This window comes from Bombina bombina, chromosome 3 (genome assembly GCF_027579735.1).
Source record: "Bombina bombina isolate aBomBom1 chromosome 3, aBomBom1.pri, whole genome shotgun sequence".
In the NCBI taxonomy this organism is placed as follows: domain Eukaryota; kingdom Metazoa; phylum Chordata; class Amphibia; order Anura; family Bombinatoridae; genus Bombina; species Bombina bombina.
In genome coordinates this window covers 656,226,493-656,241,108 of record NC_069501.1, presented here as the reverse complement: position 1 = coordinate 656,241,108, position 14,616 = coordinate 656,226,493, and the positions used below count along the sequence as shown (strand labels likewise).

Below are 14,616 nucleotides of genomic sequence, written 5' to 3'. Positions count from 1 at the left end.
CATATGAGGATATTATGGCTAATTATTTTATCACAGATGCCGTTACAACTAGCTAAGTTAGCGGCAAATAATTCAGGTTTCGCCATTTTAGCGCGCAGAGCGCTATGGCGAAAGTCCTGGTCGGCCGATGTGTCGTCAAAATCCAAACTTTTGAACATCCCTTTCAAAGGAAAGACCCTCTTCGGGCCTGAATTGAAAGAGATTACTTCAGACCTTCAAGATAAAGAACAAACAAGATCATTTTCGTTCCTTTCGGAATTTCAGGAGCGGTCTCACTTCATCCCCCCCTGTTGCAAAGCAAGAGGGTACCGCTTCCCAACCCAAGTCAGCCTGGGACCCTTACCAGGGCTGGAACAAGGGTAAACAGGCCAAGAAGCCTGCAGCTGCCTCCAAGACAGCATATAGGGTTAGCCCCCGATCCGGGACCGGATCTAGTAGGGGGCAGACTCTCTCTCTTGGCTTAGGCCTGGGCAAGAGATGTACACGATCCCTGGGCCTTAGAGATTGTATCCCAGGGATATCTTCTAGAATTCAAGGACTCCCCTCCAAGGGGAAGGTTCCACATTTCTCATCTGTCTACAGACCAGACAAAGAAAGAGGCGTTCTTACGCTGTGTAGAAGACCTGCATACAATGGGAGTGATCCGCCCAGTTCCAATGGTGGAACAGGGGCTGGGTTTTTACTCAAACTTGTTTGTGGTTCCCAAGAAAGAGGGAACTTTCAGAAATCCTGGATCTCAAAATTCTAAACAAATTTCTCATTCAAGATGGAGACGATTCGGACAATCTTACCAATGATCCAGGAGGGTCAATATATGACCACTGTGGATTTAAAGGATGCCTATCTGCACATTCCTATCCACAAAGATCAGCACCAGTTTCTCAGGTTCGCTTTTCTGGACAAGCATTACCAGTTTGTGGCTCTTCCTTTCGGGTTGGCCACTGCTCCCAAAATTTTCACAAAGGTGCTAGGGTCCCTCCTGGCGGTTCTAAGACCGCAGGGCATAGCAGTGGCGTCTTATCTAGATGACATCTTAATTCAGGCGTCGACTTTCCAAAGAGCCAAGTCTCACACAGAAATTGTATTGGCCTTTCTGAGATCTCACGGGTGGAAGGTGAACATCAAAAAGAGTTCTCTCTCCCCCCTCACAAGAGTTTCCTTCCTAGGAACTCTGATAGACTCGGTAGAAATGTAAATATTTCTGACGTAACTCTTAATCACTTGCCGAGCCCTTTTTTCCATTCCTCGGCCATCTGTAGCTCAGTGTATGGAGACAATCGGACTAATGGTAGCGGCAATGGACATAGTCCCTTTTGCACGGATACACCTCAGACCACTGCAACTATGCATGCTCAAACAGTGGAACGGGGATTGTGCAGATTTGTCTCCTCAAATACAGCTGGACCAGGGGACCAGAGATTCTCTTCTTTGGTGGTTGTCTCAGGATCACCTGTCTCAGAGAATGTGTTTCCGCGGACTAGAGTGGATCATCGTAACGACCGACGCTAGTCTGTTGGGCTGGGGTGCAGTCTGGGACTCCTTGAAAGCTCAGTGCTTATGGTCTCGGGAAGAAGCTCTTCTCCCAATAAACATTCTGGAACTGAGGGCGATGTTCAACGCGCTTCAGGCATGGCCTCAGCTAGCTGCGGCCAAATTCATCAGATTTCAGTCGGACAACATCACAACTGTAGCTTCCGTCAATCATCAAGGGGGAACAAGGAGTTCCCTAGCAATGACGGTAGTAACCAAAATATTCAGGTGGGTGGAGGATCACTCCTGCCATCTCTTAGGAATTCACATCCCAGGAGTAGACAACTGGGAGGCAGATTTTCTAAGCCGTCAGACTTTTCTCCCGGGGGAGTGGGAACTCCACCCGGAGGTATTTGCCCAGCTGACTCAGCTATAGGGCACTCCAGAATTGGATCTGATGGCGTCCCGTTAGAACACCAAACTTCCTCTTTACGGGTCCTGATCCCGGGATCCCCAGGCGGTGCTGATAGATGCTCTAGCAGCGCCTTGGTCCTTCAATCTGGCCTATGTTTTTCCACTGTGTCCTCTCCTCCCTCGTCTGGTTGCCAGAATCAAGCAGGAGAGGGCTTCGGTGATTCTGATAGCGTCTCCGTGGCCACGCAGGACCTGGTATGCAGACCTAGTGGACATGTCATATGCCCCACCATGGACTCTACCACTGAGGCAGGACCTTCTAGTACAAGGTCCTTTCAAGCATTCAAATCTAATTTCTCTGTGTCTGACTGCTTGGAGATTGAACGCCTAATTCTATCAAAGCGTGATTTCTCTGAGTCGGTTATTGATACCCTGATATAGGCTAGAAAGCCTGTCGCCAGGAAAATCTACCATAAGATTTGGCAAAAATATCTTTTTTGGTGTGAATCCAAGGGTTACTCATGGAGTAAGATTAGGATTCCCAGGATATTGTCCTTTCTCCAAGTAGGATTGGAGAAAGGATTATCAGCTAGTTCCTTAAAAGGACAGATATCTGCTTTGTCTATTCTTTTACACAAACGTCTGGCAGAGGTACCAGACGTTCAAGTGTTTAGTCAGGCTTTAGTCAGAATCAAGCCTGTTTATAGACCTGTGGCTTCGCCATGGAGTCTGAATTTAGTTCTTTCAGTTCTGCAAGGGGTTCCGTTGGAACCTTTACATTCCATAGATATTAAACTTTTCTCTTGGAAAGTTTTGTTTTTGATAGCTATCTCTTCTACTCGAAGAGTTTCAGAGTTGTCTGCTTTACAGTGTGATTCACCTTACCTGGTTTTCCATGCAGATAAGGTAGTTTTGTGTACCAAACCCGTTTTTCTTCCTAAGGTTGTGTCTAATAAGAATATTAACCAGGAAATTGTTGTTCCTTCTCTGTGTTCTAATCCTTCTTCGAAGAAGGAACGTCTGTTACACAATCTTGATGTGGTTTGTGCTTTAAAGTTCTATTTACAAGCAACTAAGGATTTCAGACAAACACCTTCATTGTTTGTTATCTATTCTGGTAAGAGGAGAGGTCAGAAGGCGACTGCTACCTCTCTTTCCTTTTGGCTGAAAAGCATCATCCGTTTGGCCTATGAGACTGCTGGCCAGCAGCCTCCCGAAACAATTACTGCAGTGGCTTCCGTTGAACAGATTTGTAAGGCGGCGACTTGGTCTTCGCTTCATACTTTTTCCAAATTTTAAAATTTTTATACTTTTGCTTCTTTGGAGGCTATTTTTGGGAGAAAGGTTCTACAAGCAGTGGTGCCTTCCGTTTAAGGTACCTGTCTTGTCCCTCTCTTGACCCGTGTCCTAAAGCTTTGGCATTGGTATCCCACAAGTAAAGGATGAATCCGTGGACTCGATACATCTTACAAGAGAAAACAGAATTTATGCTTACCTTATAAATTACTTTCTCTTGTGATGTATCGAGTCCACGGCCCGCCCTGGCTATTAAGTCAGGTAGCTTTTTTGTTTAAACTACAGTCACCACTGCACCCTATGGTTTCTCCTTTTTCTTCCTAACCGTCCGGTCGAATGACTGGGGGGTGGAGCTAGAGGGGGAGCTATATGGACAGCTCTGCTGTGTGCTCTCTTTGCCACTTCCTGTTGGGAAGGAGAATATCCCACAAGTAAAGGATGAATCCGTGGACTCTATACATCACAAGAAAAAGTAATTTATCAGGTAAGCATAAATTCTGTTTTTTTTTATATATGAAAAGATATGCAGGTATAGGTATATACAGATAATATAGAGATGTGTTTTTACAATATACATTTTCCAGTATGTGAAGAACACTGGAATTTGAAATTGCAATAACTCCTTTCAATTTAACGAGATCAATACATTTTAATTTGTTCTCCTGTGCTCTCCATTTAAATCTATGAGGAGAATAAGTTAACATGGTCACAATATCCGAAACCCTTTGGTTATCATGCATCGGGCTTCAGTCGTGCACAAACTTTTTGCTTTCAACTTGTAATATGCGTGCTAACCGACACACACAAATATATTACTTCTAGCTAAATTTAATCTCGAGCAGGATCACTAAATTGCATTCCGCTTGTAATCTAGCCATATATATATATATATATATATATATATATATATATATATATATATATATATATATATATATATATATATACACACACACACACACACACACACACACACACACACACACAGGGCCTATGAATACCCAAAAACTCCCCTCGCCCACTGGGCGAGTACATGACAAAACTTACCAGCCCGCAAGAAACTTTAGTCGCCCGTGAATATCTGCATGTAGTGTGTATATATCTTATGTAAAAAAGGCAATATAAATAGTGTTATTGTAATCCCACAAAACATTGCAGACAGAGGTTCTAATGCCCTGCAAGCTGCTTAATATTTGGGACCTAATAAAAAGGCTTTAACTTTAAAAAATATTTTTCTATCACTAGGTATAAAAAAACAGGGATATTATCTTTGCAATACTGTATGTACATCTTGACTTTTTTCCCCCTAAGGAAAAAAAGATATAATTGAGGTTTTTTTTTTTGTTTTTTGTTTTTTTTTTACTTCAGCATATGTGGGGGGTTATGATTGACTAAGTATATTTAATGCTGCCACCCTTCACCCTATAGCGCTGTGAGCTGCATTTAGCTGGACAATGAACAGTGACATAACGAGCATTTTAAAAATATCCCCCCCCCCCTTTCTACCCAGCTGCCTTTCAACTACTAGCGCGACTGTCAGTGCCGCACTAGCAGATTTGACTGGGTGCATGGAGATGGTATGTTCTCTACTAATTGGTAAAGTCAGTTTTTGGAGCAATAATAGCATCCAGAAAAATTGTGCACTGCTCTATATTATTATGGTAGGCAGCTTCATTGTGTACATTGTGCTGAAGTACTGCAGGGGACCCTGGAGTACGTTGGTATAATGTACGTGAGCAAGATGCCTACCATAACTATATAGTCACTTTAAGCCATACTTCATTTATACACAGAGATAAGGGGAGGTCTTTTAATGCATTTTACAGAAATAACCTCCCCTTTCTACCCTCCTTTCCCGTGTGTGCGCATATGTGAAAGGCAATTTGACATTTTTTATTATTGCTACTTATATCCCACTTAAAATGTCAGGTCGCCGCTCGGGCTGGTAACTTAAAAATGTTACTTGCCCGCAAGAAATTTAGGTCGCCATTGGTGACCGGACCGGTCTATTCATATTCCCTCATATATTTTACATAGATTTATTTATTTTTGCCTAAATTACTAAATTGCTAAGTTATATATTCAATGCTCACATTTCTATATGCATAGGTTGTAATGATTTAGTTTGACATCACGTCATCAATCCAATGTGTTCCTTGTTATTTTTCTGCAGTTTATTGTGGGGTTGTACTGAAGTTACTGTAAAAGAACTCAATATATTAGCTCATGATGCGTGCAGCAAATTGCGGTTTGTCGATCTTCTTATTGCTGAGCAGGAATACCTAAGGTATGTAGGTATTTTGTAATTGTTTAGTGCCTTGTAAACTAGAGAAAAGGGCTATGATAAAACATGACAACCACATGTTTAAAGTCAGGAAAAATAATATTAAGGAAATGTAATCCTTAAATGATTTTTTATCATCATAATGCTTCCTTTTTTTATAATTATTAGTTTTAAAAGTTGACACACAATCTTATTTTTTATAATTTACTGTACTTTTTTTTTTAATAAAATATGAAAAAAATGAAAAAAAAAACTCACTTTTCTCCAACATAGGTGTGTCCGGTCCACGGCGTCATCCTTACTTGTGGGATATTCTCTTCCCCAACAGGAAATGGCAAAGAGCCCAGCAAAGCTGGTCACATGATCCCTCCTAGGCTCCGCCTACCCCAGTCATTCTCTTTGCCGTTGTACAGGCAACATCTCCACGGAGATGGCTTAGAGTTTTTTAGTGTTTAACTGTAGTTTTTATTATTCAATCAAGAGTTTGTTATTTTAAAATAGTGCTGGTATGTACTATTTACTCTGAAACAGAAAAGAGATGAAGATTTCTGTTTGTATGAGGAAAATGATTTTAGCAACCGTTACTAAAATCCATGGCTGTTCCACACAGGACTGTTGAGAGGAATTAACTTCAGTTGGGGGAACAGTGAGCAGTCTTTTGCTGCTTGAGGTATGACACATTCTAACAAGACGATGTAATGCTGGAAGCTGTCATTTTCCCTATGGGATCCGGTAAGCCATTTTTATTCAGACAGTAAATAAGGGCTTCACAAGGGCTTATTAAGACTGTAGACATTTTCTGGGCTAAATCGATCATATTTACACATATTTAGCCTTGAGGAATCATTTAATCTGGGTATTTTTTGTAAAATAATATCGGCAGGCACTGTTTTAGACACCTTATTCTATAGGGGCTTTCCCTAATCATAGTCAGAGCCTCATTTTCGCGCCGGTATGGCGCACTTGTTTTTGAGAACAGCATGACATGCAGCTGCATGTGTGTGGAGCTCTGATACATAGAAAAGTCTTTCTGAAGGCATCATTTGGTATCGTATTCCCCTTTGGGCTTGGTTGGGTCTCAGCAAAGCAGATTCCAGGGACTGTAAAGGGGTTAAATATAAAAACGGCTCCGGTTCCGTTATTTTAAGGGTTAAAGCTTCCAAATTTGGTGTGCAATACTTTTAAGGCTTTAAGACACTGTGGTGAAATTTTGGTGAATTTTGAACAATTCCTTCATACTTTTTCGCAATTGCAGTAATAAAGTGTGTTCAGTTTAAAATTTAAAGTGACAGTAACGGTTTTATTTTAAAACGTTTTTTGTGCTTTGTTATCAAGTTTATGCCTGTTTAACATGTCTGAACTACCAGATAGATTGTGTTCTGAATGTGGGGAAGCCAAGGTTCCTTCTCATTTAAATAGATGTGATTTATGTCATAAAAAATTTAGTAAAAATGATGCCCAAGATGATTCCTCAAGTGAGGGGAGTAAGCATGGTACTGCATCATCCCCTCCTTCGTCTACACCTGTACTTGCCCATACAGGAGGCCCCTAGTACATCTAGCGCGCCAATACTCCTTACTATGCAACAATTAACGGCTGTAATGGATAATTCTATCAAAAACATTTTAGCCAATATGCCCACTTATCAGCGAAAGCGCGACTGCTCTGTTTTAGAAAATACTGAAGAGCATGAGGACGCTGATGATATTGTTTCTGAAGGGCCCCTACACCAGTCTGAGGGGGCCAGGGAGGTTTTGTCTGAGGGAGAAATTTCAGATTCAGGAAAAATTTCTCAACAAGCTGAACCTGATGTGATTACTTTTAAATTTAAGTTGGAACATCTCCGCGCTCTGCTTAAGGAGGTGTTATCCAATTTGGATGATTGTGATTATCTGGTCATTCCAGAAACACTATGTAAAATGGACAAGTTCCTAGAGGCCCCGGGGCCCCCCGAAGCTTTTCCTATACTCAAGCGGGTGGCGTACATTGTTAATAAAGAATGGGACAGGCCCGGTATACCTTTCGTACCTCCCCCCATATTTAAAAAATTGTTTCCTATAGTCGACCCCAGAAAGGACTTATGGCAGACAGTCCCCAAGGTCGAGGGGGCGGTTTCTACTCTAAACAAGCGCACCACTATACCCATAGAAGATAGTTGTGCTTTCCAAGATCCTATGGATAAAAAATTAGAAGGTTTGCTAAAAAAGATGTTTGTTCAGCAAGGTTACCTTCTGCAACCAATTGCATGCATTGTCCCTGTCACTACAGCCGCGTGTTTCTGGTTCGATGAGCTAGAAAAGGCGATTATTAGTAATTCTTCTTCTTATGAGGAGATTATGGACAGAATTTGTGCTCTTAAATTGGCTAATTCTTTCACCCTAGACACCACCTTGCAATTGGCTAGGTTAGCGGCGAAAAATTCTGGGTTTGCTATTGTGGCGCGCAGAGCGCTTTGGTTAAAATCTTGGTCAGCGGATGCGTTTCCCAAGAACAAATTGTTTGACATTTCTTTCAAGGGGAAAACACTGTTTGGCCCTGACTTGAAAGAGATTATCTCTGATATCACTCGGGGCAAGGGCCACGCCCTTCCTCAGAATAGGTCTTTCAAGGCCAAAAATAAACCTAATTTTTGTCCCTTTCGCAGAAACGGACCAGCCCCAAGTGCTACGTCCTCTAAGCAGGAGGGTAATACTTCTCAAGCCAATCCAGCCTGGAGACCAATGCAAGGCTGGAACAAAGGAAAGCAGGCCAAGAAACCTGCCACTGCTCCCAAGACAGCATGAGATGCGGGCCCCCGATCCGGGACCGGATTTGGTGGGGGGCAGACTCTCTCTCTTCACTCAGGCTTGGGCAAGAGATGTTCTGGATCCTTGGGCGCTAGAAATAGTCTCCCAAGGTTATCTTCTGGAAGTGATTCATCCTGTTCCATTAAAAGAACGAGGGATGGGGTTCTACTCCAATCTGTTCGTAGTTCCCAAAAAAGAGGGAACGTTCAGACCAATCTTAGATCTCAAGATCCTAAACAAGTTTCTCAAGGTTCCATCGTCCAAAATGGAAACCATTCGAACAATCCTTCCATCCAGGAAGGTCAATTCTTGACCACGGTGGATTTAAAGGATGCGTATCTACATATTCCTGTCCACAAGGAACATCATCGGTTCCTAAGGTTCGCATTCCTGGACAAGCATTACCAGTTCGTGGCGCTTCCTTTCGGATTAGCCACTGCTCCAAGGATTTTCACAAAGGTACTAGGGTCCCTTCTGGCGGTGCTAAGACCAAGGGGCATTGCTGTAGTACCTTACTTGGACGACATTCTGATTCAAGCGTCGTCCCTTCCTCAAGCAAAGGCTCACACAGACATAGTCCTGGCCTTTCTCAGATCTCACGGATGGAAAGTGAACGTGGAAAAGAGTTCTCTATCTCCGTCGACAAGAGTTCCCTTCTTGGGAACAATAATAGACTCCTTAGAAATGAGGATTTTTCTGACAGAGACCAGAAAAACAAAACTTCTAAACTCTTGTCGGATACTTCATTCCGTTCCTCTTCCTTCCATAGCGCAGTGCATGGAAGTGATAGGTTTGATGGTAGCGGCAATGGACATAGTTCCTTTTGCGCGCATTCATCTAAGACCATTACAACTGTGTATGCTCAGTCAGTGGAATGGGGACTATTCAGACTTGTCTCCGAAGATACAAGTAAATCAGAGGACCAGAGACTCACTCCGTTGGTGGCGGTCCCTGGACAACCTGTCACAAGGGGTGACCTCCCGCAGTCCAGAGTGGGTCATTGTCACGACCGACGCCAGTCTGATGGGCTGGGGCGCGGTCTGGGGATCCCTGAAAGCTCAGGGTCTTTGGTCTCGGGAAGAATCTCTTCTACCGATAAATATTCTGGAACTGAGAGCGATATTCAATGCTCTCAAGGCTTGGCCTCAGCTAGCGAGGGCCAAGTTCATACGGTTTCAATCAGACAACATGACGACTGTTGCGTACATCAACCATCAGGGGGGAACAAGGAGTTCCCTGGCGATGGAAGAAGTGACCAAAATCATTCAATGGGCGGAGACTCGCTCCTGCCACCTGTCTGCAATCCACATCCCAGGAGTGGAAAATTGGGAAGCGGATTTTCTGAGTCGTCAGACATTGCATCCGGGGGAGTGGGAACTCTATCCGGAAATCTTTGCCCAAATCACTCAACTGTGGGGCATTCCAGACATGGATCTGATGGCCTCTCGTCAGAACTTCAAGGTTCCTTGCTACGGGTCCAGATCCAGGGATCCCAAGGCGACTCTAGTAGATGCACTAGTAGCACCTTGGACCTTCAAACTAGCTTATGTATTCCCGCCGTTTCCTCTCATCCCCAGGCTGGTAGCCAGGATCAATCAGGAGAGGGCGTCGGTGATCTTGGTAGCTCCTGCGTGGCCACGCAGGACTTGGTATGCAGATCTGGTGAATATGTCATCGGCTCCACCATGGAAGCTACCTTTGAGACGAGACCTTCTTGTTCAAGGTCCGTTCGAACATCCGAATCTGGTCCCACTCCAGCTGACTGCTTGGAGATTGAACGCTTGATCTTATCAAAGCGAGGGTTCTCAGATTCTGTTATTGATACTCTTGTTCAGGCCAGAAAGCCTGTAACTAGAAAAATTTACCACAAAATATGGAAAAAATATATCTGTTGGTGTGAATCTAAAGGATTCCCTTGGGACAAGGTAAAGATTCCTAGGATTCTATCCTTTCTTCAAGAAGGATTGGAGAAAGGATTATCTGCAAGTTCCTTGAAGGGACAGATTTCTGCCTTGTCTGTGTTACTTCACAAAAAGCTGGCAGCTGTGCCAGATGTTCAAGCCTTTGTTCAGGCTCTGGTTAGAATCAAGCCTGTTTACAAACCTTTGGCTCCTCCTTGGAGTCTCAACTTAGTTCTTTCAGTTCTTCAGGGGGTTCCGTTTGAACCCTTACATTCCGTTGATATTAAGTTATTATCTTGGAAAGTTTTGTTTTTGGTTGCAATTTCTTCTGCTAGAAGAGTTTCAGAATTATCTGCTCTGCAGTGTTCTCCTCCTTATCTGGTGTTCCATGCAGATAAGGTGGTTTTACGTACTAAACCTGGTTTTCTTCCAAAAGTTGTTTCTAACAAAAACATTAACCAGGAGATAGTCGTGCCTTCTTTGTGTCCGAAACCAGTTTCGAAGAAGGAACGTTTGTTGCACAATTTGGATGTTGTTCGCGCTCTAAAATTCTATTTTGATGCTACAAAGGATTTTAGACAAACATCTTCCTTGTTTGTTGTTTATTCTGGTAAAAGGAGAGGTCAAAAAGCAACTTCTACCTCTCTCTCTTTTTGGATTAAAAGCATCATCAGATTGGCTTACGAGACTGCCGGACGGCAGCCTCCTGAAAGAATCACAGCTCATTCCACTAGGGCTGTGGCTTCCACATGGGCCTTCAAGAACGAGGCTTCTGTTGATCAGATATGTAGGGCAGCGACTTGGTCTTCACTGCACACTTTTACCAAATTTTACAAGTTTGATACTTTTGCTTCTTCTGAGGCTATTTTTTGGGAGAAAGGTTTTGCAAGCCGTGGTGCCTTCCATTTAGGTGACCTGATTTGCTCCCTCCCTTCATCCGTGTCCTAAAGCTTTGGTATTGGTTCCCACAAGTAAGGATGACGCCGTGGACCGGACACACCTATGTTGGAGAAAACAGAATTTATGTTTACCTGATAAATTACTTTCTCCAACGGTGTGTCCGGTCCACGGCCCGCCCTGGTTTTTTAATCAGGTCTGATAATTTATTTATTTTTTAACTACAGTCACCACGGTATCATATGGTTTCTCCTATGCAAATATTCCTCCTTAACGTCGGTCGAATGACTGGGGTAGGCGGAGCCTAGGAGGGATCATGTGACCAGCTTTGCTGGGCTCTTTGCCATTTCCTGTTGGGGAAGAGAATATCCCACAAGTAAGGATGACGCCGTGGACCGGACACACCGTTGGAGAAAGTAATTTATCAGGTAAACATAAATTCTGTTTTTCTAACTTTGACACCCATAATCTGTTACACATCTACAATCACCAAAAAACTGAATTTAGAAATACCCAATGTTAACATGTTCTTTGCTTTTGTTTTTTTCAAGTTATAGGGCAATAAATACAAGTAGCACTTTGCCATTTCCAAACATTTTTTCCCCCAAAATTAGCGATAGTTACATCCCTGAATCCCTGAACATCCCTTGACATGTGTATACATATATATATATATATATATATAATATTTTTTTTTAGTAGACAACCCAAAGTAATGATCTAGGCCCATTTTGTTATATTTAATGCCACCATTTCACCGCCAAATGTGATCAAATAATAAAAAAAAAAAGTTTACTTTTTCACAAACTTTAGGTTTCTCACTGAAATTATTTACTAACAGCTTGTGCAATTATGGCACAAATGGTTGTAAATGCTTTTCTGGGATCCCCTTAGTTCAGAAATAGCAGTCATATATGGCTCTGCTTTTTTGTAATTAGAAGGCTGCTAAACGCCGCTGTGCACCACACATGTATTATGCCCTGCAGTGAAGGGGTTAATTAGGGAGCTTGTAGGGTTAACTTTAGCTTTAGTGTAGTGTAGTAGACAACCCAAAGTATTGATCCAGGCCCATTTTGATATATTTCATGCCACCATTTTACCACCAAATTCGAACAAATAAAAAAAAAAAAAGTTCACTTTTTCACTAAATTTGGTTTTCTCACTGAAATTGTTTTACAAACAGCTTGTGCAATTATGGCACAAATGGTTGTAAATTATTCTCTGGGATCCCCTTTGTTCAGAAATAGCAGACATATATGACTATGGCATTGCTTTTTGGTAATTAGAAGGCAGCTAAATGCCGCTGCGCACCACACTTGTATTATGCCCAGCAGTGACTGGGTAATTAGGTAGCTTGTAGGGAACTTGAAGGGTTAATTTTAACTTTTGTGTAGAGATCAGCCTCCCACCTGACACATTCCACCCCCTGATCCCTCCCAAACAGCTCTCTTCCCCCCCCCACCCCACAATTGTCCCCACCATCCTAAGTACTTGCAGAAAGTCTACCAGTACTAAAATAAAAGGGATTTTTTTTAAAAAAAAATATATTCTGCTGTGTAGGATCCCCCTTATCTCTCAACCTCCCTGATCCCCCCAAAGAGCTCTCAAACCCTCCCCCCACTAACTATTTGCCCCCATTGTGGGTACTAGCAGCTGTCTGCCAGTACCCACTTTGCAATCAAATGTGGCACTTTTTTATTTATTTTAAATATTGCCCACTTTGTCTGTAGTGTAGTTGCCCCCCCTACCCCTTCCAGATCCCTTTTAAAAAAGTTAATTTCCCCCTCCTCTGCCACCCACCACCCTCTCCAACCACCCTCTCCCACCACTTCAAATTTACCAAATGTGTCTGCCAGATTGTGGGCCGTCGCGCCCCCCGCGCGCTCCCACTGTTGATCTTAAAAGTTGAAAACATGGTTTGGAAGACTAATTGGGCTAGATTCATGAACACTCATTTTCTTTTCTTCCTAATGGGAAATAGTCCACACCCACATTCATTACTTATGGGAAATAAAAACCTGACCACCAAGAGGAGGCAAAAACCCACCAGCCAAAAGGTATAAATACTCCTCCCACTTCTACTACCCCCCAGTCATTCTTTGCCTTTCTTCCCAGGAGTTTGGCAGAGATGTGTCAGAAGTTTTCTTTCAAATTATTTTACTTTTATTTTATTTTCATATGTCTCTTATGGAGGGTGCTACCCTTCGACATGGGGCGGGAGGTTTAAGTAGTCCTGCCAGTCTCTCGTGGAGGGCCTTGGTGAAAGTGAGAGCTCGGAGATGCAGTGGGAGCTTCCCCTGTGAAACCATCCCAAATCATATTCACAACTCCATTTTCAGCACTTGGCGTTACCGAACTTTGCTTCACTGCATGTTGTCTTCTCTCAAGTCCATGACAGAGGCAATGCTACTATTCGTCACACTTGAAGGGCCGTGTTCCTGTTCCATGGCGTAGATTCCGATAAGATCGTTTCATTTTATTCCATTATCTGTAATGTGATTATTATGACAGTCAAGTACGGGTCTCGCTGAGGCTCCTTTTGCTCCGATCTGGGAATCACGAGATAATCTCTCCTTAATGTGGATAGTGAATGGGTAACGGTTTAGTTTTATCATATTTTTAATGTGACTCAACCTGCTTGTATATGTGCATAGGGACTCTGTGGCCGTGACACATGCCTATGTGGCACATATTGGCTTGTTCTTTCGGTTGTGGTATTACGGCCTGGAACTATACCTTCGGGCGCGGGTTCGCGCTTTTTGGAATTTTGTGGTGCATCTGGTGGCCGGGCGCGTTTCTACGCTTGGGTGGGGCTTTTTCCCCTTCTGCATTCCTGACTGTGTGGCGACAGAGGAAAGAGTCTGCTCCGCTGAGGTCTGGTTATAGGAGGTGGTGAGTGCCCCCAACCATTGGTATCAGGTGCCAGATGCTTTTTTCCAATATCTGTTCATCTTGTACAGTCTTAAGCCATGGAGGATTCCAATTCCGGGACTATTTTTATACCCGATTCCGAATCATCCTTGGATGACGATTGTAATTCTGAGAGGCCCTCAAATGAGGACCATAATTTGGCCCTGTTATCGCAAGTCTGCCAGTCTTGTCTCTCGTGCCTGGATAATTTACCGGGTCCCTCGAGCCCGGGGGACCCTGGGCCTTCCAAGCCATCGGCCTCTGGGGGCCTTCCCACTCGCATACTCCATTTACTTTTAAGGTCCTCGATGTTGCTGATCCCTCTGCGCAGGGTGGATTGTTTCCACTGGAGTTTGCGGGGCATTTGCATTTTAATGGCGCTCGTTCGATTGCAGGAACCTGAATTTTTCTTGCAGTTATGTGTCTGTCTGCCTATTCCGTGCGTTCAGACCTTGAATGGCACTATAATATCCCCCCCCCCCCCCGGGGGTGTTTGTTCCCCCTTGGTGTTCATTTTGTTATAGGATTGTGCAGCTGCGTGTCCTATTAAGACAAACTTTTGATTTATTGGGGGACCATTTCCTTTATGGTTCGTTTCGATTCTCACAAGGTTCTTCAAGATAGGCTATTGGGGATGTTTATCTCCCCGGTCGGTCTA

At 43.3% G+C, this 14,616-nt stretch overlaps 1 protein-coding gene across 1 annotated transcript in view; it reads left to right on the top strand.

The window, feature by feature from the left end:
• TEX14 (testis expressed 14, intercellular bridge forming factor) overlaps positions 1-14,616 on the top strand; it is a 733,261-nt gene that overhangs the window by 422,212 nt on the left and 296,433 nt on the right. Inside the window, exon 9 of the mRNA XM_053705409.1 lies at positions 5,354-5,467. Coding sequence (XP_053561384.1) covers positions 5,354-5,467 — 114 coding nt within the window. The remainder of the gene's footprint in view (positions 1-5,353; positions 5,468-14,616) is intronic.